Source organism: Felis catus, chromosome A2 (assembly GCF_018350175.1).
Source record: "Felis catus isolate Fca126 chromosome A2, F.catus_Fca126_mat1.0, whole genome shotgun sequence".
Taxonomy (NCBI): Eukaryota; Metazoa; Chordata; class Mammalia; order Carnivora; family Felidae; genus Felis; species Felis catus.
In genome coordinates, this window is record NC_058369.1 from 145,393,240 (window position 1) to 145,416,143 (window position 22,904).

The following is a 22,904-nucleotide window of genomic DNA, read 5'->3' on the forward strand; positions in this document are numbered from 1 at the left end:
TAACGTAAGTGTCTTTCCATATGTGTACGGCAACCGGGTAGGCGACGTGGGTGTGTGATGCAGTAGGCATTCCTTCCCATCCCTTTTCCCGTGAGCAGCTGCTGCCTGGATGCTTCCCTTCTCGGGGGAGGAGGCAGAACCACTGACCCTTTAACAAGTTGTCCCTCACAGAACAGGTGTCTCCCCCGCCTTTCGGAGGAGAGGGATGGCTGGACACTTAGTGACATCAGCGACCGACCAATGAGAAGTCAGGCTTCGGCAGCCGCGCCAATGAGCAACCAGGGGCGGGCCCGGTTTCCTGGGAGCCGGGCGGACCAGGCTGGTCCACCCGCCGCCGCGGAGTCTCCGCCGCTCACGCTGCGCGCCGCGGCTCCAGCGACTCCCGGCGGCTCCGGTGGCGGCGCAGTTCCCCTGCCCGCGCTCCTACCAGACGCACGGCTCGGGCACTTCCCACCGCGGCGCAGCTCCCCCGCCTCTCGGGCTCCCGCGGAGGCGCGGCTCATGCCCCCGGGCGCAGGGCGCGCAGGTGGGCCGGCCGCCGCGGGGAGATAGGCCCCCGGGGGGACGGCGGCGGGACCATGGCCCGGAGACCCGGGGCGCCGGCCGCCTATGGGGAGGAGTTCACCTTCGTCAGCCCGCTGGTGAAATACCTGCTCTTCTTCTTCAACATGCTCTTCTGGGTGAGTCTTGGGGGTCTTGGGGGGGCACCTGGGCTGCAGGGCACCCCTCGAGCGTGGAGTGGGTCGCCCACGTTCTGAGGAGGGGGCGTCCCGGGATGCCTGCTTAGTTTTCTGGGCTGATGACACTTTGGGGTAATTCATCCTGGGGAGGGACACCACGGTGGCGCCGCGTCTGGAGGGGGCGAGGGGGCGAGGGGGCGTTGGGTGGGGAGGTGGGGGGAGGGAGGGTAATGCAAGAGATTCAGTAAAGACTTAGGGGTATCCTCTGGGCATCTGTGGCAGGCCAGAAAATGGGTTTGCGAGCGAGACGCGGGTTTTCCTGTTGGCCCAAAGCAGACCCACTGGTATACATTCATGATTGGGGACTTCCAGGCCTGGGGGCTGGAAGGCCCAGCAGCAAAGAAAAAAGAGAAAGCTGGGGGAACCCAGACCGTTCCTCCCCCTAACCTCAGAGAGGATGGCTTACAGGGCTTCTTCACCTTTTCCTTTTGGAGGCCTCTGGTGCCCCCCTCCCCACAAAGGCTGAGAAGGGGCAGGAATGGCCTCCAGATGTGGATGTCTTTCCCATCACTGTCCCAAACTTTGCCCCACCTTTCTCAGGATCAAACTCCATCCCCTGGAGCCTGACAGTCTTCATCTTCTCTACATTGGACCGACCCTGTGTTGGGCTGGAAGGCCAGCAGTCCTTTCAGAATCTTCTGATGAGGGTGGAAAAGTGAAAAAACTCTTGGACGGGGGCTACCGAGATTCCCATCTCCAGCCTGCAGTTGATTGTTGATTTAACCTGGGCAATATGTTCACCTCTGTAGGCCCTAGTTCCCTCCTCCCCCAAATTGAACCCAGTATAATCAGAGATAGCAGAAGTACTCTGCTGGAGCTAAGAATCTAGCTGGACCAGCTCATGAAATGCTAGCTCAATCCTGTTTCACATCTATGGAGTCCCTGAGCTCCTCTGGGTTTGGGAACATAGAGAGGTCCCTCCCCCAACCCCCATATCTGTTCCAGCTCCAGCCAAGCCAGAGCTGCTGCTCTAGGTGCCCATTATCCCTGCCCATTTCCACCTGAGACCTAAAGTTCAGACGTGCAGGCGGGAGAAAGCATGAGTTTAAAATATGTTTCCTAGGAGAGGGAGCAGACCCAGCATCTAAGCCAGTTGCCAGAAAGGTTCACAGGGGCCGTGGTTTGAAGAACAGACACAAAGTGCATAAGTGCTAGCCTGTTGGGACAAATGAGAGAAATCCCAGAGGGTGGTGATAAGAGCTCAGCCATTGTACCATTTCACTCAAAATGAAGTTTGAGTCCCTAACAAATTCTCAGTTTTAGCACTGGGAGAAAAAAAAAAAAAGAAAAAAAAAAAGAAAAATCTGGAAGACATCTTGTCCAGCACCCACATTTTATATATGAGAAAACTAAAGCACAGAGATATTAATTATTTTTATCCAACAAGGTCCAACAGCTGGTTAGTAAGTTTGATCTTGTGGTTTTTCTATTGAACTACTGTGCCTCTAGGGGAAGTCCTTGGCCCAGATGGCTGCTACTGTAGTCAGCAGTATTAGCAGTTAGCCCAACTTCCCATGGTCTAGGTTCTGCCTCAGCTGGAGGTTAGGGAAGAACAGAAGAAAAAAAAAAAAAATCACCACTACTCTGCCCAGGCTGGGGGATGTTCTAAGGGAAACTCCCTACTTAAGGGCAAGTCCCAGTGAACCCTCCTACCTGCTCACAGAATGTGCCAGCCCAGTGACATGCCATCTCAGAGCCAGCACTAGCATCCCAGGGACCTCAGATCCACCTTCTGACTTTCTTTATCAGCCAAGACTCTGCTTCTTTTTTGGAGCCGGTGGCACCTCGCCCTTATCTGGGTTCCCCAGCGACAACAGCTGGGTGCATCTGTTACACTTGCACTCATGGTCATTTTCTTGGACTTCCCCACCCTGCTCCACCCCTCCTTTTACCAGACAAATGACTTTGAGAGGTTGCAGCCAGGGGTTTGGCTCCATGGACCCATTTGCCTTGGTAAAAATGATTCATTCAAGGTCAGAGGACCTTGCTAACCAAGTTGGCACCACCCCAAATTAGAGAAGAGCCCCTTCTTGGCCCTACTTTAGACTCATGAAAAGTCAGAGGCTCTAGAAATAGCACAATGAAGGACAAGAGGCCCAGTTTCTTTCTGGCATCAACTTACTGTGTGACCCTAAGCCAATATATCTGTCTCTCTGTCCTTAATCTTTCTCCTCTAAAGGAGAAAATGTTTCTGCCTCTGTGAACTATTTAAAGATGAATACATCACTTTAGGGACTGTTTTCTTTCCTCAGGACCTGGGGCTTGATCTAAGGATGCATCTCTCTGTGTCCTGGTGTCCCTGGGACATTGACCTTCTCAGAGGACAGTACTTTTTGGGTGTTACTGAGTGTCACTTTCCCCCCAGGCCCAGAGCCTCAGAGCTACATTCCACACAAGTGCGGTTGGAGATGAAGGGCTGCTTCCCCAGCTCAGGGGTCATCTTTCTTCCCACCCTCCTCAGGGACTGGTTACAGTGCTTTCTTTTTCGTTGGCTTTCACCATCCTAATAAAATTCCCCTCTTCTGCCCAGGGGACACCCATGGATGGGACTGTGGGTGGGCCCTTCCCTTTTCCAGGCAGAGTGCATGTTCTGGCCAGCTGCTGGGGGAGCCGCGTATGGGTGCTGTTTGTTTCTGTGCTGGAACACAATGGGAAGGTAGCCAGTGTCGTCTGGGCTCACACTCAGTGGTGGCGGCAGCACTGGCTATCTCTGCTGCTGCTCTGGAACCCTGACACTTGGGTCATTTAGTCTGACTCAGAAAGCTGCTGGCTTCTTTGGGAGCGGGACCAATTCCTCCTGTTCGTGTTTCAGATCTCGCTTCCCCTTTTACCTAGGAGTTCTGGTTTTCTCCCCAGAATCGTGCTGCTGGGTTACTGACTGTTGGGATCCCATGACCTGGAGTAGTTGCCCCACGATTCCAAAAGTTGTATTAGAATCTTTCAGTTAAGAAGTAGCTGACTTTCCTCCCCTCCCTGTGTTGGACAGCTCTGTGCAGAGAGAAGACCAGTGCCATAGTACATGCTTTATCAGCCTGGGGCATACATTGGCAGGAACATTATCAGTGCTGCCCATAGCCGTCACCTCCTTCCTTACTGGTCCTTGTCCCACCCAGGGCAGCAGTTGGGGTGGCTTTTGAGTCAGGCAGAACTGAGACTTCCAGTCCCTGTGTCTCAGCCCATGCTTCCTTGGTGGCTGTGCCTCAGGGCTTGTATACATACACCTTATATATACCTTGATTGCCACATCCCTTACCTGTGCTGCAATTAGGTGTTTATTTATGTCTCCTCTTCTAGACTTTGGGCCCCTGAGGGTAGACTGCCTTATTCGCTTCTTGCTTCTCAGTGCCCAGCAGAGTTTGGCAGAGTGGGTACTTGCTGAATGTTTATTGAATGGCAGCTGGGGGAGCAGCCCCTATAGGGTGAAGGCAAGATGCCCTTCCTTCCTCTCTTATGAACACTAGTCTTTCGAGATGCAGCACAACCTAAAGTCCTTGAGCATTCTTGGTTGGGAAGAGGGGATCCAGCTGTGTTCGTTCTCTTCTGCACTGGGTCCCGTGGCCTAGCACCCTCCTTCAAGGCAGGTCAGCCATCCGCCCCCAGCATGTCCCTCAGGGCCATATGTAATTACTATCTACGGCACCCAGATTTTTCCACTTCCACTGCAGCACAGGTGGACCCCCATCCAGGTCATTCCTAGACTGATCCAGGCCTCTGGTGAGGTATCTTCTTAAAAAAACAATTTTTTTTTACATTTATTTATTTTTGAGAGACAGAGAGAGTCAGAGCGCAAGTGGAGGAGGGGCAGAGAGAGAAGGAGACACAGGATCTGAAGCAAGCTCCTGGTTCTGAGCCATCAGCACAGAGCCTGACATGGGGCTCGAGCTCATGAACCATGAGATCATGACCTGAGCCAAAGTTGGACACTTAACCGACTGAGCCCCCCAGGCACCACAGGTGAGGTGTCTTCTTTAAGAAATTCACACCCCCCTCCAGGACCACTGTCTTGGAGTCCTCAGGGCACTCAGAATGTCCCATGTCACCTGCAGCACCATCTGTTGTAACCTGGCTCAGAAGCCTTGAGGAAATGACCAGGCATCAAACCTGGGAAAATCCCTCCTGAATGGCAGAGACCTTTTTATCACCCAACATAACCCCCAACACACACACACACACACACACACACACACACACACACACACACTCACACACACACATACTCACACCTGAGTACCTTAGGAAGCGGAGCCCATCCCCCTCCCCCAACTCTCCTCCTTTCCCTGTAGACTAGGCAGGCTTAATAAATGAAATAGTCACATTACAAAAAAAAACAAAACAAAACAAAAAAAACACTAAAAAGGAAGACAAGAAGGATATCCTATGCTGTCAAGTCACACACATGCCTTCTTATCTCAACAGCTCTGTTTGCCTTGTACCAAGTAGGAAATCATAAACTTCAAGCAGCCTTTAAGAGAATAAAAGAAAACACGTAGCACCTCTTAGAGTCTTGATAGCAGATTCTGTGTCAGGCTGGGAACTCCAGGGCCATAGTTCAAGTGTTTACATTACTGTGAGTCCTTGTGGACTTCTCTCCCTTGTTTATAACCTTGGGAAACCAAAACCAGCCACGGCCTAAGGAGAAGCTAAGGGGTTGGCTCCAGAGCCGCCCGGATGGCTCAGTAGGTTGAGCGTCCAACTCTCTTGATATCGGCTCAGGGCATGATCTCACAGTCATGGGATCAAGCCCCAACTCAAGTTGGGCTCCATGCTGAGCATGGAGCCTGCTTAGGAGTCTCTCTGTCTCTCTCTGTCTCTCTCTGTCTCTCTCTCTCTGTCTGTCTCCCCCTCTGCCCCTTCCCCACTTGCCCTCTCATTCTCTCTCTCAAAATAAATAAACGTAAAAAAAATTAAAGGGTTGGCCCCAGACGTTGGAAAGGAAAGAGCTCTGTGGACTCCCCCACTCCAGGAGGACAATTCCATCCAATCCAGAGGGAGAAAGCCAAGAGCCAGTCTCACAGAGATAGTCTACACCTCAGAAACCCAGGAACAAATGGTGCTGGGATGGCCCCAGAAGTGTGTGCAGACCCTGGGCAGTGAGAGAGGGGGCCCTGCTTTAGGTCTAGCAGGCTTATCCGAAAATAAGGACAGAGAGGACTTTGAAACTGAAGGTGCAGACCCCTCTCTCCCAGTGTCCCTCTGGATAGGGGAAGGATTTTTGATTCCCACGCAAAGAATGTGTGTCCTCCCCCACCCCCCTTCAACAGAAGAGGAGAAGAGATTCCAAGGAAGAGGAGAGGACTTTGAGACAGATGCACCCACTTCGCACAGACTGGACTTTACAATGTGGAGACAAAGAAGGCCCAGGGCTTTGTCTCGGGGGCTGGTGGGCCCTGTGTGGTGATGCCGTCTTCTCCTTTCAGGGTGCTGTTCCAGGGACTTCCCTCTGGGCCCTGCTGGTGTCATCACCTCCCAGTGCTATCTTACTTCCCCTTGAGCCCTGCCCAGTTTGGAGATTACCAGCTGCTCCCCCAAGAGAATTGCAGGCAGCTTCTTCCCACCTCTCGTGATGCCCCCAGGTGAATGCACATGCCCTGGTGTTGCTGTGAGCCTCTGAGGTGGAGAGAGGAAGGCAGCCAGGTGGCTGAGGTCACAAGGCTCAGGAGACAGAAAGACAGGTTCCTGTCCCACTTCAGCGGCTCACTTGTTGAGTGAGTCAGGGAGAGTTTCTTGAATTCTCCCAACATCAGTTCTGTAAAATAGAGATGCTAACACCCTCTTGGGACTGTGGTCAGAATTCAATGAAATAGCGTGTATAAAGTGTTTATTTAGCCCAGCGCCTGACCCTTAGCGCTTGACAAAAGACAGTTATTACTGTTGCTAGAAATAGCTCCTGGAGGTCACCTGTTAGGGATGGCCTTGGAGAGCTGGGATGGGTGCTCCTTCTGGCAAAAGGCAGATAGATAAGGGTTGAGTCTAGGTGAAGGCTAGCTAACCTTGGGCCTGACTTCCTTCTGCCTCACACCCCCTTTGCTCACATTTCTTTCTTTCTTTTTTTTTTTTTAATAATTTATTTATTTTTTAATTTACATCCAAGTTAGTTAGCATACGGTGCAACAGTGATTTCAGGAGTAGATTCCTTAGTGCCCCTTTACCCATTTAGCCCATCCCCACTCCCACAACCCCTCCAGCAACCCTCTGTTTGTTCTCCATATTTAAGAGTCCATGGGGCGCCTGGGTGGTGCAGTCGGTTAAGCGTCCGACTTCAGCCAGGTCACGATCTCGCGGTCCGTGAGTTCGAGCCCCGCGTCGGGCTCTGGGCTGATGGCTCAGAGCCTGGAGCCTGTTTCCGATTCTGTGTCTCCCTCTCTCTCTGCCCCTCCCCTGTTCATGCTCTGTCTCTCTCTGTACCAAAAATAAATAAACGTTGAAAAAAAAAATTTTAAGAGTCTCTTATGTTTTGTCCCTCTCCTTTTTATGTTATTTTTGCTTCCCTTCCCTTATGCTCATCTGTTTTGTCTCTTAAAGTCCTCATATGAGTGAAGTCATACGATTTTTGTCTTTCTCTGACTGACTAATCTCACTTAGCATAATACCCTCCAGTTCCATCCACGTAGTTGCAAATGGCAAGATTTCATTCTTTTTGATTGCCGAGTAATACTCCATCGCATATATATACACCACGTCTTCTGTATCCACTCATCTGTCGATGGACATTTGGGCTCTTTCTATACTTTGGCTATTGTTGATAGTGCTGCTATTAACATGGCGGGGGGGAGTGTGCCCCTTCAAAACAGCATACCTGTATCCCTTGGATAAATACCTAGTAGTGTAATTGCTGGGTTGTAGGGTAGTTCTATTTTTAGTTTTTTGAGGAACCTCCATACTGTTTTCCAGAGTGGTTGCACCAGCTTGCATTCCCACCACCTTTGCCCACATTTCTACTGTTAGCCAGAGAGAAGTGTTAATTAATGATGTCTTTGTATTTTATATTTTATAGAGCTGTTTTATATCTGTCATGGGAACAGAGACCCCACTGTTGTCTCCAAGGACCTTTCCTAGGTCCACTTATAAGGGCTCGTCCCACCGCCTTGGTCTTAAGGTACAATCCAGTGGAAGTCCATGCCTGTAATTGTTGGCATTTGGGCACTAGATCCAGAAGAACTCTAGTTTAGAGTTTGATCTTGGGGCCCTGTAACTTTTCCTCTCTTATCACTGATGGTTCTGAAGTAGTATCCTGGGGCTCGAATAAGGGTTTTTCTTAAAAACGTCAATTCATGGATGTCTTTTTGCAATTTGCAAGAAAAGAAGTCAAACAAGGCAGAGAATTTTCTCCATTTTCTATTTTCTCCCATGAACATTAGCATCTGTGGCTGCTTATCTGCCAGCAAGCGCTAGCAGAAGGCAAAGGGAAGAGGACAAGTAGCACCAAATATTATGGAAAACTAGGAAACTAGAGTAGTGCCTGTATTATTGTTTTATGAGATGTAGAGACATATGCCTAACAGCCTTGTCATCGCTTAGTACATTTTTCCTTATTTCTAGGATAGAAATTTATGTTGTGCTTCCTCACATGACACACTGAGAAGGACACAAAACTATCTGCGTGGTATTTCTGTCAAAAATGTGTCATCTGAGGGGTGCCCGGGTGGCTCAGTTTAAGCATCTGACTTCGGCTCGGGTTATGGTCTCTTGGTTCTTGAGTTCAAGCCCTGCATTGGGCTCTTTGCTGTCAGTGCGGAGCCTACTTTGGATCCTCTGTCTGTCTGTCTGTCTCTCTCTGCCCCACCCCCAATCTCTCTCTTTCTCTCAAAAATTAATAACCATTTTTTAAAATGTGTCATCTGAATCTAGTTGTGAGGAAACAATCAGATAAATCCAAATTGAGGGGTGTTCTGCAAAACAACTGGCCTAGACTTCTAAAAAAATGCCAGTATTGGGACACCTGGCTGGCTCTGTCAGTAGAGCATGTGACTCTTGATCTTAGGGTCGTGAGTTCAAGCCCCACGTTGGGCATAGAAAAAAAAAAATGCCAGTGTCCAAAAAAAAAAAAAAATGTCAGAACAAGTGTTGGCAAGGATGTGGAGAAACTGGGACCCTTGCACATTGTCGGGGGGGAATGTGAAATGTTGAAGCCACCATGGAAGAGTCTGGTAACTCCTCAAAACATTAAACATAGAATTACCGTGTGACCCAGCAATTCCATCCCTGGATATATATCCAAGAGAATTGAAAATAGGTATTCAAACAAAAAGTTGTCCACCGGCATTCACAGCAACACTATTTACGGTAGCCAAAAGGTGGGAACAATTCAAATGTCCGTCAATGGATGAATGGATAAACACATTTTGTTATATCCATATAATGGAATGTTATTAGGCCATAAAAATAATGAAGTACTCACCAAAGCAGGGACGAACCTTGAAAACATCATGCTTGGTGAACGAGACCAAACACAAAGAGCCACATACTGTATGATTCCATTTACGGGAAATGTGCAGAATAGGCAAAACCTTAGAGATAGAAAGCAGATTTGTGGTTGCCAGGGGCTGGAGGAGTGGAGGGGATGATGTCCCTTTGCATACCCACATCAGTGTGAGGGAGGTTTTTTTGTTTGTTATTTAGCATTTCCTTACTTTCTGGCGGTACGTGTTTATGGGTAAGAGATTTCTATCCGGGGTGATGAAAAAGTCCTGGACCATGATAGCCGTGATGGTTGCACGGTAATGTGAATGTACTCAAGACCACTGGACTGTAACACGGTTAATTTTGTGGTGTACATACTTTACCACATTTTTTTTTCAAAGTCAGTATCTTGAAAGACCAAAAACAAAGAAAAAAGAAGCCAAGCTGCAAAGGAGGCCAAAGGAGACTTGATCTTAAATCCATGATCCTTGATGGGATCCTGGATCAGGAAAAAAGAAAAAAAAGGTTATAAAGGACATTATTGGGAGAATTGGGGAAAGGGAAGTATGAGCTGTAAATTAGAGAGCAGCGATAGCATATTAAAGTTGACGAGAAGAATTTAATATGTCCAAATTGTATGGGGTATGCCAACAGAGCATTGTAGCTTCCTGGGGCTCTGACACCTGAACAGTTGTTTTTTTTTTTTAATTTTTTTTTTCAACGTTTATTTATTTTCGGGACAGAGAGAGACAGAGCATGAACGGGGGAGGGGCAGAGAGAGAGGAGACACAGAATCGGAAACAGGCTCCAGGCTCTGAGGCATCAGCCCAGAGCCTGACACGGGGCTCAAACTCACGGACCGCGAGATCGTGACCTGGCTGAAGTCGGACGCTTAACCGACTGCGCCACCCAGGCGCCCCCGACACCTTTTAACACCCCGACAGTTTTAACATTGCCTTACACTTTGGTGTGAGGAGAAAATCCCCCTGATTATTTGGTTTCGGTTTTGTTGTGTTTTTTTAGAAATCCCCTTGATTAAAGTTTGTGACATTGCATGCATATGAATCCTAATTTAAGAAAGTCTGATATTTAAAAAAAAAATGTGGGTTGGGGCGCCTGGGCGGCTCAGTCAGTTAAGCGTCCGACTTCGGCTCAGGTCATGATCTGACCCACGGTTTGTGGGTTCAGGCCCCACAGCAGACTCTGTGCTGACAGCTCAGAGCCTGGAGCCTGCTTCGGATTCAGTGTCTCCCTTTCTCTCTGCCCCTCCCCTGCTTGCACTGTCTCTCTTTCTCTCTCAAACATAAATAAACATCCAAAAAAAATTTTTAACAAAAAAAATTTTTTTTTTTTAATTTTAGAAAGGGGGAGGGAGGGGCAGAGGGAGAGAGAGAGAATCTTAAGCAGGCTCCATGCTCAGCGCAGAGCCCAACGAAGGGCTCCGTCTCACGACCCTGGGATCGTGACCTGAGCCGAAGTCAAGAGTAAGACGCTTCTCCGACTGAGCCACCCAGGCGCCCCAGGGTGTCATTTTCATCATATCACATCGTATACCTGTGATTTACCTCTGTTGATGTTGATCTTACTCCCCTGGCCGAGGTAGTGTCTGTCAGATGTCTCCACCCTCTTTCCCCCCCTCTTCCGTACTGTGCTCTTTGGAAGGAAGTCACTATGAGCATCCACACTTAGGAGTGGGGAGTTGTGCTCTACCTCCTTGAGAGTACACTGTCGACACAAATCATTTGCAATTCTTCTGCATGGGAGATTTTCTTTTCTCCCTCGTTTATTTATTTCAGTCCTTTTTTTTTTTTTTTAAATTTAAGTCCTTTCTATCAGTATGGACTCATACATACTTATATTATGTTTGGGGTAATAATTTCATTCTTCCTTATTTTGATGTCCCTTTGGCATACCCACCTCAGTGTGAGGGAGGGTCCTTTTGTTTGTGTCTTAGCATTTCCTTACTTTCTGGTACTGCGAGATACTCCAGGCTTATCTTCTATATCTCCTGCTCCAGTAGGAGATTCAGCCATTTTCCCAAGGAGCCCAGGGGTTGGTTATTTTCATTATAAGGTGATTACTCACCTTATATAAGGATAAAGGTATTGGTGCACGCAAGTTATTTTATATAATTTGATTGACAACTCCTCAGGAACATGCCTTTTGCTAGACTCAGCTATTTTAAAAACTGTGTCTAGCTCTTAAAAATTTCCAGTGAGGCTTCATTCTAGCCAGAATATGAAAAGCCATTCTAAGAAGTATCTTTATCTCTATCCTCCTCGTGAAAGGAGGTCATTGGTGGTATTGTGGGGTGTTCTAAGGATTTTGTGGCAAAGCCTGATAGAGTGGAAAGAGTACCAGACTGAGATTGGAAACTGGGTTTAGTCCAGATGTTTCCTCTGCACCCATGTGCACTTGGCCAAGTATCACTTTGCTCTTTGGGCCTCATCTATAAAAAGGTGAGTGGCTGAGCTCATTTCTAAGGTTCTATTCAGCTCTAAAATGCTATGCTATTAACGGCAGCAGCATTAACTTTGGGAGGGCAGTAGCTTTGAGGAATTCAGGGTGGGAGATGTGGGCAGGAATAGGAGTGTGAAAGGGCAAGCAAGCTGTGACTCGGGGATGAAGAGGGAGATCAGTGATAGAAATACCAATTCTTAGTTAGTTAGTGAGCCCCAGGAAAGCAGTATCATTAGTGATCATATTAAATATTAACGATAATATTAAAGTCTTCATCTTGATTTTAATGTAACCCGTACCTGCTGCTCTAGATCCCTGGCTGAGTGTGCTTTAGGCTTGTGGTTCTCAAACTTGGCTGCACATTGGAATCACCTGGAACACATTCAGAACTACTGTTGCCTCAGGGCACCTGGGTGACTCAGCCAGTTAAGCGTCTGGCTCCCGATGTTGGCACAGGTCATGATCTCACGGTTCATAGGATCGAGCCCTGCATCGGGCTCTGCACTGACAGCGAGAAGCCTGCTCGGGATTCTCTCTCTCCCTCTCTCTGTCCCTCCCCTGCTCGTGCGCTCTCCTCCCCCACCCCCACTCAAAAGTAAATAAATAAACACTAAAAAAAAAAAAAAAAAAGAAAGAAATACTGTTGCCTGGATTACAATATGTGGTTTGGGTGCAGCTAAGGCATCAGCAGTTTTCAGTTCTTCCCTCCCTGCTCTTCCTCCCATTCTAATGACACTCAAGTTGGGGAAGCATAGGCTGTAGATGCTCTTGCTCCTCTCCCACATAGCGTGCAGTCTCCTTAAGGGCAAGACTACATCTCACTCATTTTTGCAGTCCCCAGAGTACCTTGTACATAGCAGCTGATGACTTGAATTTGGATAGTGTGTGAGTTTCCTAATGCAGCTATGACTAATTACCACAAACTTCATAGCTTAATACAACACAATTTTCTTACATTCTAGAGGTCAGAATTCCAAAATGGGTCTCACTGGGTAAAATGAAGGTATCACCGGGGATGGTCCCTTCTGGCGGCTCTAGAGGAGAATCTATTTCCTGCCTTCTTCAGCTTTTAAAGGCCGCCCATCTTCTTTGGCTCATGGCCCCACACCCCTCCAATCTCTGCTTCCATTGTCATGCCTATCTCCTTCTCGGACTCTGACCTTTCTGCCTCCCTCTTCTAAGGCCCAATAGGATAATTACTCTCCATTTCCAGACATATTTACAGATTCTAGGAATTAGGACAGGACACCTTTTGGGGGAACACTATTCTGTGCTACCCACCACAGATGGAGACAGAACAACTGCTGTCATTACAGGCCCACACAGGGAATTAAGTTACCGTGGTACGTGGCATCTCTTTACTTTGTTGTTTTAGCCGCGTTAGGATTTAATCAGAGGCCATCTTTGTGGCAAGTTAGACATCCTAGCAAAAGTGTAACATGTGTAAAACAGTGAGGAGTCTGGGAACAACAGAAATAAAGAGCAGGTTCATATCTTTAAATGATTCAGTAAAGGGATATTCAGAACTGTTAAGTGGCTATGGGGAGTTTTAAAGGGCAGGCCGGGCTGCTGAATCACTCTGGCAAAGGGCTGTGCCTACAGGCTGGGGGGTGACTGAGATCTCTGTTGTGTGGTTGCCTTGCCTCCCACCCACTCCCCCTTGCTCCCTCAGCCTGGTTGTCCTGGGGGACAGCAAGCCAGCTGGCACCTCCAGCCCCACTCACAGCTCTGCAAGCAGCTCCCTCTCTCCCGGACAAAGAGCATGAGGGCCAGTAGATAACACACCTAGTCCTGAGTCAGAAGCAGTGTCAAATGATTGGGGGCCAGGCTGTGTATATAGCCAGGGAAGAGTCCTGAAAGATCCGGTTTTAGATAAGGGTTTCCATTTACTGCTAAACGCACCAGAAAGCAGAGGCCACTGAGGAAAAATATCTTTCTGCTGAGTAACTACTTTGACCCTATTAGCTCTATAGGGGCCCTATTCCCTTCTCCCACCGAAGCCCCAAGATGGCTTTTTCCAGCTGGTCTCTGTCTTGTAGGACAGTGGAGTCTAGCCAGCCATCTCCTTCCCCACTGAGTTGGTCAAGTCCCTGCTGCTGAGAACTCTCTCTAGCCAGAGCGTGGCCCCAGCAATTGCCATGGTGACAGCCAGCTGCTGCTTAGCACCAGCCTGGGGACCGGGCACAAAGAAAGAGTGGCCGAGAGATGTGCACGTTGGGCCGCCCGGCACTCCTGGAGGCCTGCGGTGGGGGTGGAGGGCAGAAAAGGCCCCTTTGGGGATTGTTGGTAGTCTCTGATGGGTTTGATCTCTCAGGGAGAAGCCAGGAAGTTTGAAGCATTTAAACTTGTTGTGCTCCACACTGGAATCCAGGTTTATAAAGATAAAGGCTCCCTTGCCAAGCCAGTTTGCATTTTACACACCTGTGTTCATAGATGCATTCTTTCCATTGCTATGTGCTTGCATTCTTGCATTGGACAGCATTTTGACCTCCAAGAGGTTTAGACACTCGGGAGTGTTCGTCGACTCAGGCCTGCTTCAGCTTTAAAACCTGCCCTTTGAGGCAGTTGGATTCAAATTCAAAATTTCAGAGTTTCTGTGTCACCTTGGAAAAGTTAACTATTAGTAATGACAGATAATATTTATTGTCAGGCACTGTGTTAAATGCTTTCCATACATTATCTTATCTAATTTCACAGGGGTTTTTATTTTTTTAGATGTAGTTGTTTAAATTCTCGTCTTCAGATACAGAAACTGAGGTTCAGAGATTTGTCTAGCATAGGCCCAGGTTTGACTGGTTCCAAAGCCCAATTCTTAGCTACGGTCCGTGACCTTGTTTTGCCTTGATTTCCTCATCTGTAAAATGAGGAGAACAGCCGCCTCACAAGATAACTGTGTTGGGAGGATCAATTGAGATCATCTTGGTAAAAGCTTTCTTGAAGGCAAAACAGATGCCATCAACTGTATCTCTTGGGAGGACAGAGATGGTCATCTCTGGGTCCTGGGAAAGTCATCTTCCTGCTTCTCTTAAGGTTACTTACAGCACTCAGGGCCCCCTGGTTTCCAAAATCTCAGAGTCTGCCTCATTCCTGTGTCCATAGGTGATTTCCATGGTGATGGTGGCTGTGGGAGTCTACGCTCGGCTGATGAAGCATGCAGGTGAGCTATAGGTCCCCCTCTATCTCCCTATGACTCTTGCCAAGCCCCTTCCTCCTCTGCCTCCATGGCCCTCTAACATGCTTTCCTCAGCCGCCCTCTAGCCTGATTTGAGCACCCTACCGCAGGGCATTAGGCCACCCAGGCCAGTTCACCTGGATTTCCCTGAACTCCCACGAATCTTCCAGGATATGCTTACATTTTAGGCTTAAGAAGTGTCTAGGAAAGTAGGTAGGCCTCTGGGAGCAGAGAGTAATCAGAGGCCTCACCCCCTCCCTCACTCTGTCCTGGAGTAACTCAACCTCCATTCCAGTTCTACTGCACAAAGTCTCCAGGAAACGGAATCTGCAAAACTGGGAGCCTAATGCCATTCTAATTCATTTCTGGAGCGCAAGTGGTTCGTCCTCTCTTAAGCCTGGGAACAAAAGCTCTTACTTTGTTATTTGTTAGTTCCTCAAATTAAATGCCACAAACCTTTCTCGGCCCTTTTTATTCTCCCCATCGGAGGAGAGTACTGCCTCCCCATACCTTCATGCAACCATACTAGAGATTCCCCCACCAGAGGGGAACAGTTTTGGAGGGCATCCCCCACCTCGTCCCTGGGTATCACTCTCAGACAGCACCAGGCTCAGACTGAGACAGCCTCTCCCCCAGAAGCAGCCTTGGCCTGCCTGGCAGTGGACCCTGCCATCCTGCTGATCGTGGTGGGCGTTCTCATGTTCCTACTCACCTTCTGTGGCTGCATTGGATCTCTCCGTGAGAACATCTGCCTCCTACAGACGGTGAGTGGTCAGGGACCCCACCAGAAAGACCCTGGCCCCCTCCATATGCCTCCCAGCCTCCTGATGCCGTTCCTACTACCATTTCAGTTTCATCTGTCCCACCTACCCTCCAAGGCCTGTGCTGTCCACTCCCCGCTGTAGAGCTCAGCCCAGATGAGTCAGCACACGGTGGCCACCCTCAAGACAGCATGTGAGAGGCAGCGGCGGCCTTATGTGCGGGGCCTCTGGGAGAAGTGCCTGTAGTCCCCAGTACCCAGTACTCCCCATGGCCCTGGGAGGGGCTACACCCAAGCATGGTAATTGACTGTCTTCTTTCCCTGCCCACTCCCTACAGTTCTCACTCTGCCTCACCATCGTGTTCCTGCTACAGCTGGCTGCAGGGATCCTGGGCTTCGTCTTCTCAGACAAGGTAGCACTGGGGCCCCAGGGGCTTCTTAGGTGTGAACCGGAGGGAGGAAGAGAAGGTTCCTGCCCATGCTTAGCCTGATTAATTAACCAGCACTCCTTCCCCTGAGAAGCATCAGCCTTGGGAAGATTCTCCTTAGGGATGAACAAATGGCCTTTAAAGTCACCACATTTAGAGAGGATTTCCAGATTGTAAGGTGTTTTCTCTCTGACAGTTACAGAGGCCAACAGGAAAATAAACTCTATGAACACAAAGTTAAAGCAATCTACAAACTTTAATGGCAAATTATTGGGTAAAATATAATTATCAAGTGGACTGTAGACAATACGAAGAAACTTTTATTTCTTCTGAAAGTTGCTTACTGGGATACACAGAAGGAAAGAAGGGGGAAACTAAACAAGATTTTGAGCATTGTTCACCATATCTGGAAGTGGTCTGTTTAGTGATCGTCCTTTTAATTAAGAACCAGAATTCATTTCTCAAAGGGCAAATGACTGCCAGGAGTCGTATTGAACTATAGAAACTTTGAGAAAAATAGTGGAGCAAGAAGGAAGAAGGAATGGTGTAAACTATGAAATGGGGAGTCACTGAGTTCATTCTGAAGAATGTCCTAGTCTTTCTGGCTTAGTAAAATCCTAAAATGATACAGATCTGTTCAGAGTCTAAAGAGATGCAGTTTCCTTATGTCCACTAGAGGTCAGTGTCTCAGCTTTGTAAGCCCTTTTCTACTAAAATCTATATATTGGATTCTCTGCTTTGCATCAACAAGTATTTTGTGGTTAATAGTGTTCCCAGATAGAAAAATCTTGCATTATCTTGAAATGTGGCTTTGAGAAGTGGCAACAGCAGGTCCTGCATTTCTCTTGCCTACTGGTACCTGAGGGCCCAGGGATGGATAGGCTTTTTGGAACTGGCCATCAACCTAGGACTTGGTTCCGATTTCAAGGTTGACTTCAATGAAGAAGGATGGCTACTGTCTATGGTTATTCCTGAAGGGAGGAACAGGTTAGGGGTTAGTCCTGTGTTCTGATCCCCTACTCATGTCTCTGGCAGGCACGAGGGAAAGTGAGCGAGATCATCAATAATGCCATTGTGCACTACCGAGATGACTTGGACCTACAGAACCTCATTGATTTTGGCCAGAAGAAGGTATGGGCTAAGAGTGGGGGGAGGTCAGCTGTGGTCTGAGAGGCTGTAGGCAAAAATTAATGCCATCCCAAGAGGCACCTCACCCTTCAGGTCTGTGGGCTTCTTCATTACCTGTCAGGTAATGGATTCTGGAAGGAGGTTTGGCAAAAAACCATGCACAGTAGAGTACTTTAAAAGTACTTTTAAGAGAACAGAACAGTAGTATATATAGTAATCTGCCATTTGTATAAAAAAGAGGGAGGAAAAAATATGTATTCATATTTACGAAAGGAATCTGGAAGGATATGTAGAAACAATTCTAAGTGGTTACTTTTAGGGGAATAAGGAAATGGGCAGATTTTTACACATTACCTATTTAAAAGTTAAAATTTTAAAATCATGATAAAATATACACAACATAAAAATTTACCATTTTAACCTTTTTAAGTATATGAAACTGTGGCACTAAGTACATTCACATTGTTTACAACCATCACCACCATCCATCTCCAGAACTTTTTCATCTTTCCCAGAGAAACCCTCCCCATTAAACACTGACTCCTCACTTCCCCTTCCCCCAACTCCTAACAACAACTATCTACTTTCTATGATTTGGCTACTCTAGAGACCTCATATAAGTGGAATCATATAGTATTTGTCCTTCCGTGACTGGTTTAGTCACTTAGCAGTTCTTTAAGATTCATCCATGTTGTAGGATATGCCAAAATTTCCTTCTTTTTTAAGGCTGAATAATATTCCATTGTATGTACAGACCACATTTTGTTAATTCATTCATCTTGCAATGCACACTTGGGTCACTTCTAAATGGAAGTGATGCTGCTAGGGGCGCCTGGGTGGCTCAGTCGGTTGAGCGTCCGACTTCAGCCCAGGTCATGATCTCGCGGTCCGTGGGTTCGAGCCCCGCATCGGGCTCTGTGCTGACAGCTCAGAGTCCGGACCCTGTTTCGGATTCTGTGTCTCCCTCTCTCTCTGACCCTCCCCTGTTCATGCTCTGTCTCTCTCTGTCTCAAAAATAAATAAACATTAAAAAAAAATTAAAAAAAAAAAAGGAAGTGATGCTGCTATGAATCAGAAGTTGAATTTTATTTTATTAAAAAAATGTTTAATGTTTACTTATTCTTGAGAGAGAGAGAACATGAGTGGGGGAGGAACAGGGAGAGAGGGAGACACAGAATCCAAAGGAGGCTCCAGGCTCTGAGCTGTCAGCACAGAGCCCGATGTGGGGCTCAAACCCACGAACTACAAGATCATGACCTGAGCTGAAGTCGGATGCTTAACCGACTGAGCCACCCGGGCACCCCTAAAGTTGAATTTTAAATAAAAGTGCTTTCGAGACCAGTACTGAGTTCCTCTTCCCTTGGTGCAGCTTGACTTGGATCCTCCTTACTTTTATGGAGTAATTAGGGGCCCACGATATTGAAGATTCTCTTCTGTTTCCTCTGTATTAAGACAGATGTTTTCAACACCAATCCTTTAAATATTTCAGCCAGTGTTTTTGAACACCTCCTTTTGCCAGCCTCTATATTATGCAGGACCGCAAAACCAGAACCTGCCTTCAAGGAGCTCATAATTGAATGAAAAAAAAAAACACAAAATATATAACTTTGGAAGTTATAACAAGATCTGTAAAGGTGAAGGCCACTGAGAAATGTGAACTCAAGGTTTAAGGTTGTGTTTAAACACAACCTGAACTTACAACTGGAAGCTGGCCACAGACTTTTGGCTGCTGTGAGAATTCCCCTGGTCATCTCAATGTGAGGGGCGGGTGATGGGTGATTCTTAACCTCTGTGGTGGGCTTTGTTACAGTTCAGTTGCTGTGGAGGGAATTCCTATAAGGACTGGTCGCAGAACATGTACTTCAACTGTTCAGAAGACAACCCCAGCCGTGAGCGCTGCTCTGTGCCTTACTCCTGTTGCTTGCCTACCCCCAACCAGGTGAGCCTACATCCCACCTCATCTCCTCCTGGGCAGCAATCTCAGTTACTTTCCAATTAGGGTAGCCGCTGTTGGGAATCCCCATTCAGTAGCTTAACCGGTCAGTTTTGTAGGACAGCTGTCAGATGTTTTTCTTCACCCCAACCTAATGGCTCTGTTAACTTTTCATTCCCACAGTCCACATGGGGATTCAGAAGGTGCAGGTCTCTAAAACAAGGAGAACTGAACTCAGACCTCCCAGAGGAAAGGAAGCTTGCGTTTAGCAACTTCCAAGCTAGGATCCTCCACATGTATTCCCTAACATTTTAGGAGTTTAAGAAGGGTGGGAAGCCCATCAGCTAGGGCCCAAAAGAGAAAGTTTGAAAATAGGAGTCCCATTTAGCTTTTCAACTCTTTCCCCAGGCAGTGATCAACACCATGTGTGGCCAAGGTATGCAGGCCCTTGACTACTTGGAAGCTAGTAAAGTCATCTATACCAATGGCTGTATTGACAAATTGGTCAACTGGATACACAGCAACCTCTTCCTTCTTGGTGGTGTAGCACTGGGCCTGGCCATCCCCCAGGTAACTTACCCTGTAAGCCTTGTGGGTCGTATAATTCTGCAAAGACTCCTTTGTTTTGGGGAGGGCCCCTGGGGATCAGCTAGGGTGTCAGGCACAGCTATTGCTAAGGAGCAGGGGATCGGATGGTGCTGACCACACTGGGAAGACTGAGTCAGGGAAAACAAAGACATCACTCATTGCTGAGGGCCCAATCCATCTCGCCTCTCCCAGCTGGTAGGAATCCTGCTGTCTCAGATCCTTGTGAATCAGATCAAAGATCAGATCAAGCTACAGCTCTACAATCAGCAGCACCGGGCCGACCCATGGTACTGAGAATCCATCCTGCACCTCCTCACATTGGCAACAGGCGAGCCTCATCGACCAACAGCAGTGGGCATAGCTCTCATCACCAAATGGAGACTTGGACTCCAGTCCCCCAGCAACAGTCCAGTGGGGAGAAGCCAACTCCAGCTGGGCAGAAGGCAGGGTGCATAGGTGGCTCAAGTCTAGGAAGGATGACCCTCCTCCTTTCCCCATCCTAGCCCTCACCATTGTTAGAGTTATTTTGTATTCTTTTTAACCTTACACATTTGGGTTTATGTTTTTTTTGTTTTTGAGTTTTGTCTGGGCAGAGATGTTTGGGAAACAGCAGTTGCACAGAGTCTTGGGGGTACTAGGTGCTGCTTTACACGGAGGCACTACAACCTACAGCTCTACTAGGGCTGCTACTGAGCCTGCTGGATGTTTTCTGATTCCATCTGTTGACAGCAAGACCTGGCTGGAGAGTGGGCACTAGCAGCCCTACCTGGAGTCCAGTTAGCATGATACCAGCTCCAGAAGGGAATGGAACAGGCAGTGAGCTTGGGGTCGGCTGGGGACAGTCGTATGTGTTGGGTAGGAGTGGAAGGCGATATGTTTACCAAATGCCCTCCTGCCATCCTCCCAGGTAGTGAGAGTGAGCTACATCCTGCCCCTCCCTCATTTCCATGGAAACATGGCAGCAGGGGCAAGGGGTACAACAGCAGCCAAATTCATCCCTCTCCCCCACTCCACCCTTTTTAAAAGGTTTGGAACCATGGTCTTTATATTCTGCAGCCAGCAGAGGTGGGACTGAGCCATTTGTGCCCTTGAATTCCTCTCATCTGGCCCTCCCTCTCCAGCAAGTGGGGTTTCTTTAACTTTGGCAGTGCTGAGGGAGGCTAGGTAATCCCTCCCCACCCCCCACCCTTCCCCCGCCCCGCCATTCCCCTACACCATAGCTCAGTATTTCTACAGTGTGTGAAAAGCAGGGACCTTGCTGGGGCAGGGGGAGCCAGAAGTGGCAATAAAAGTTTGTTGACCTGGGCTAAACTTGACTCCATGAATTTTCCATTCTGGCAACTAGAAGGGGGCGGGGGGGGGGGGGGGGTAGAAGGGCCCAGTGGGTGGGCCCTCCTTCCAGGTGGGGAGTGGAGACTCCCCTAAACACAGCACCTTGTGGGCCCCATCCTTCGCTCCATCTCTCCCGCAACCAGATGCACTAGTCCCCTCCCACAACCCCTCCCTCTCTAGTCTAAATTAGGTCGAAAGGTTCCCAATACTGATCTGGGAACAGGGTAATTTTATCTCAAAACCTGATGTTAATTTTTTCCCAAACTAAAGTGAATTCAAATTTGCTGCCCAAAACTTTTAGGATGGGGGTAGGTAAGAGTACAGCTGGAAACCAGAATCTAGTATTCTCTGTTACAGCGGGGAGGGGAACGAGGAGGAAGGGCATCTCTTCATCCCCAGTCTGGGCTCTCCAGCCGCCTACTCCATCTTTACCTGAAGGAGTCCGTACTGCGGCCCACATTAGTTTTTAGGGAGGACTCAAAAAAAATTTCGAAATTTCGAGCGGAGCGAGCTGCTGGCTTCCTCGCGCGGGGAGGAGCGTGCGAGGGCAGCAAGCTGGGAGGCCCGGCGGGCGCGCCGGGGGCGGGGCTGGGGCGGGGCCGCGCGGCGCTGTGGGTGGTCCCCGCCCCCGCGGCGGCCGAAGCAGGCGCCTCCGCCCCCTGCCCTGGAGGAGGTGGGAGCCGGGTAACTAGGGAGCTGTTGGGGGTTGCGTGGCCCAGCTATCCGGTTAGCGTTCCCCAAAAGGTCCTCGCCGCCCTCTGCTGTCGGGGGTCTCAGACTAGGAGCTTTGGCACAGCGGGGGCCGGGGAAAGACTCGAAAGAGTCCCTACAGCGCTGGAGAGACAGTCTCGAGTTCTCTCCCCGCCCCCAGTTTCTTCTAAACGAGCCTTCTGCGCCTGGGAGGGCGTCTTTCCAGCAGCCGCCTGGGGCCCCAGCCAATGTTTAGCTCCAGCTGGTAACACAACGGAAAGAAAAAATCATCACAAATAAAAAATTAAAAGTAAGGGCCTTTTATTCTGAGAGAAGAGTTAAAAAGCGCGCTTTCTCTGTGTCGAAGGTAGATTTTATAAAGCATTTTATATTTCTTTTGGTGACGGGGACCTTTTGGGTTAGGAGTTGGGGTGACGCACTTTCCTGGTTCACTGGCTTTGAGGAACTCACCTGGCAAGGGGCTTGTTTGGGGAACTCTTGGAATAAGAGAACAGAACGGTGGTCCGCAGACCCAGGATTCCAACCCAGACTTCTTAAACTACAAGCTACACTTTTACTTAGGTCTCTGCTTTCTGCCCAAGTCCCAGGTCTTTTTTTTTTTTTAAATTTTTTTATATGTTTATTTATTTTTGAGAGAGAGGAGAGACCGAGTAGGAGCGAGGGAGGGGCAGAGAGAGATGGAGACAGAATCTGAAGCAAGCTCTAGACTGTGAGCTGTTAGCACAGAGCCCAAAGATGAAACTCACGGACTGCCAGATCATGACCTGAACGGAAGTCTGATGCTTAACGGACTGAGCCATCCAGGTGCCCCCAAGTCCTAGGTCTTAAAGGGCCGTTAGCAAAAGTTTAGAAGCTTATAGTGCAGCTCAGTGTTCTTAGCTAGATTCATTTCTCAGTGTCTCTGGTTCTCAGTCTCTCCTCTAGCTTTCTTTCTCTTTGGCCCGATGCTGGGAGAGAAAATGCCCCAGTTTTTAAAAAGTGTTCTCATTGTTAGTTCATGTTTTAATTTAATTTGCTCCCTGAATTTCTGTTTCTAATAACTTTAGTCTCAAACAAGCGGTGGGGTTAACACCAGTATCTTAGAATAGCTATCAAATCTAGGCCTCAAAGGTGGGTGAATGGAAGAAAATTCTTACGGCAGCAAAATTCAGGCCAGATGGGCAGATGTGGAGGGAACCGCCTGAAGGATGGTGAAAATCTGGCTGGGGTCGACCTGGCAAGAAAGGTACTGCTAGGTTTTATGGGCCTCAAA

The 22,904-nt window shown here is 48.4% G+C and overlaps 1 protein-coding gene across 2 annotated transcripts; it reads left to right on the top strand.

Moving 5' to 3' along the window:
* Window positions 1-342: 342 nt before the first annotated feature.
* TSPAN33 (tetraspanin 33) lies at window positions 343-20,920 on the top strand. 2 transcript variants are annotated; one of them, XM_003983031.5, is made up of 8 exons: window positions 343-680; window positions 14,700-14,757; window positions 15,409-15,536; window positions 15,871-15,945; window positions 16,996-17,091; window positions 18,899-19,027; window positions 19,430-19,591; window positions 19,802-20,920. In XM_003983031.5, exons 1-8 carry the CDS (start codon window positions 579-581, stop codon window positions 19,901-19,903), a joined length of 852 nt encoding a protein of 283 aa, XP_003983080.2. In that variant the 5' UTR covers window positions 343-578; the 3' UTR covers window positions 19,904-20,920. The 2 variants fall into 2 exon arrangements, with proteins under 2 accessions (XP_003983080.2, XP_023106320.1); XM_023250552.2 differs by having other exon boundaries at window positions 15,412-15,536.
* Window positions 20,921-22,904: the final 1,984 nt, after the last annotated feature.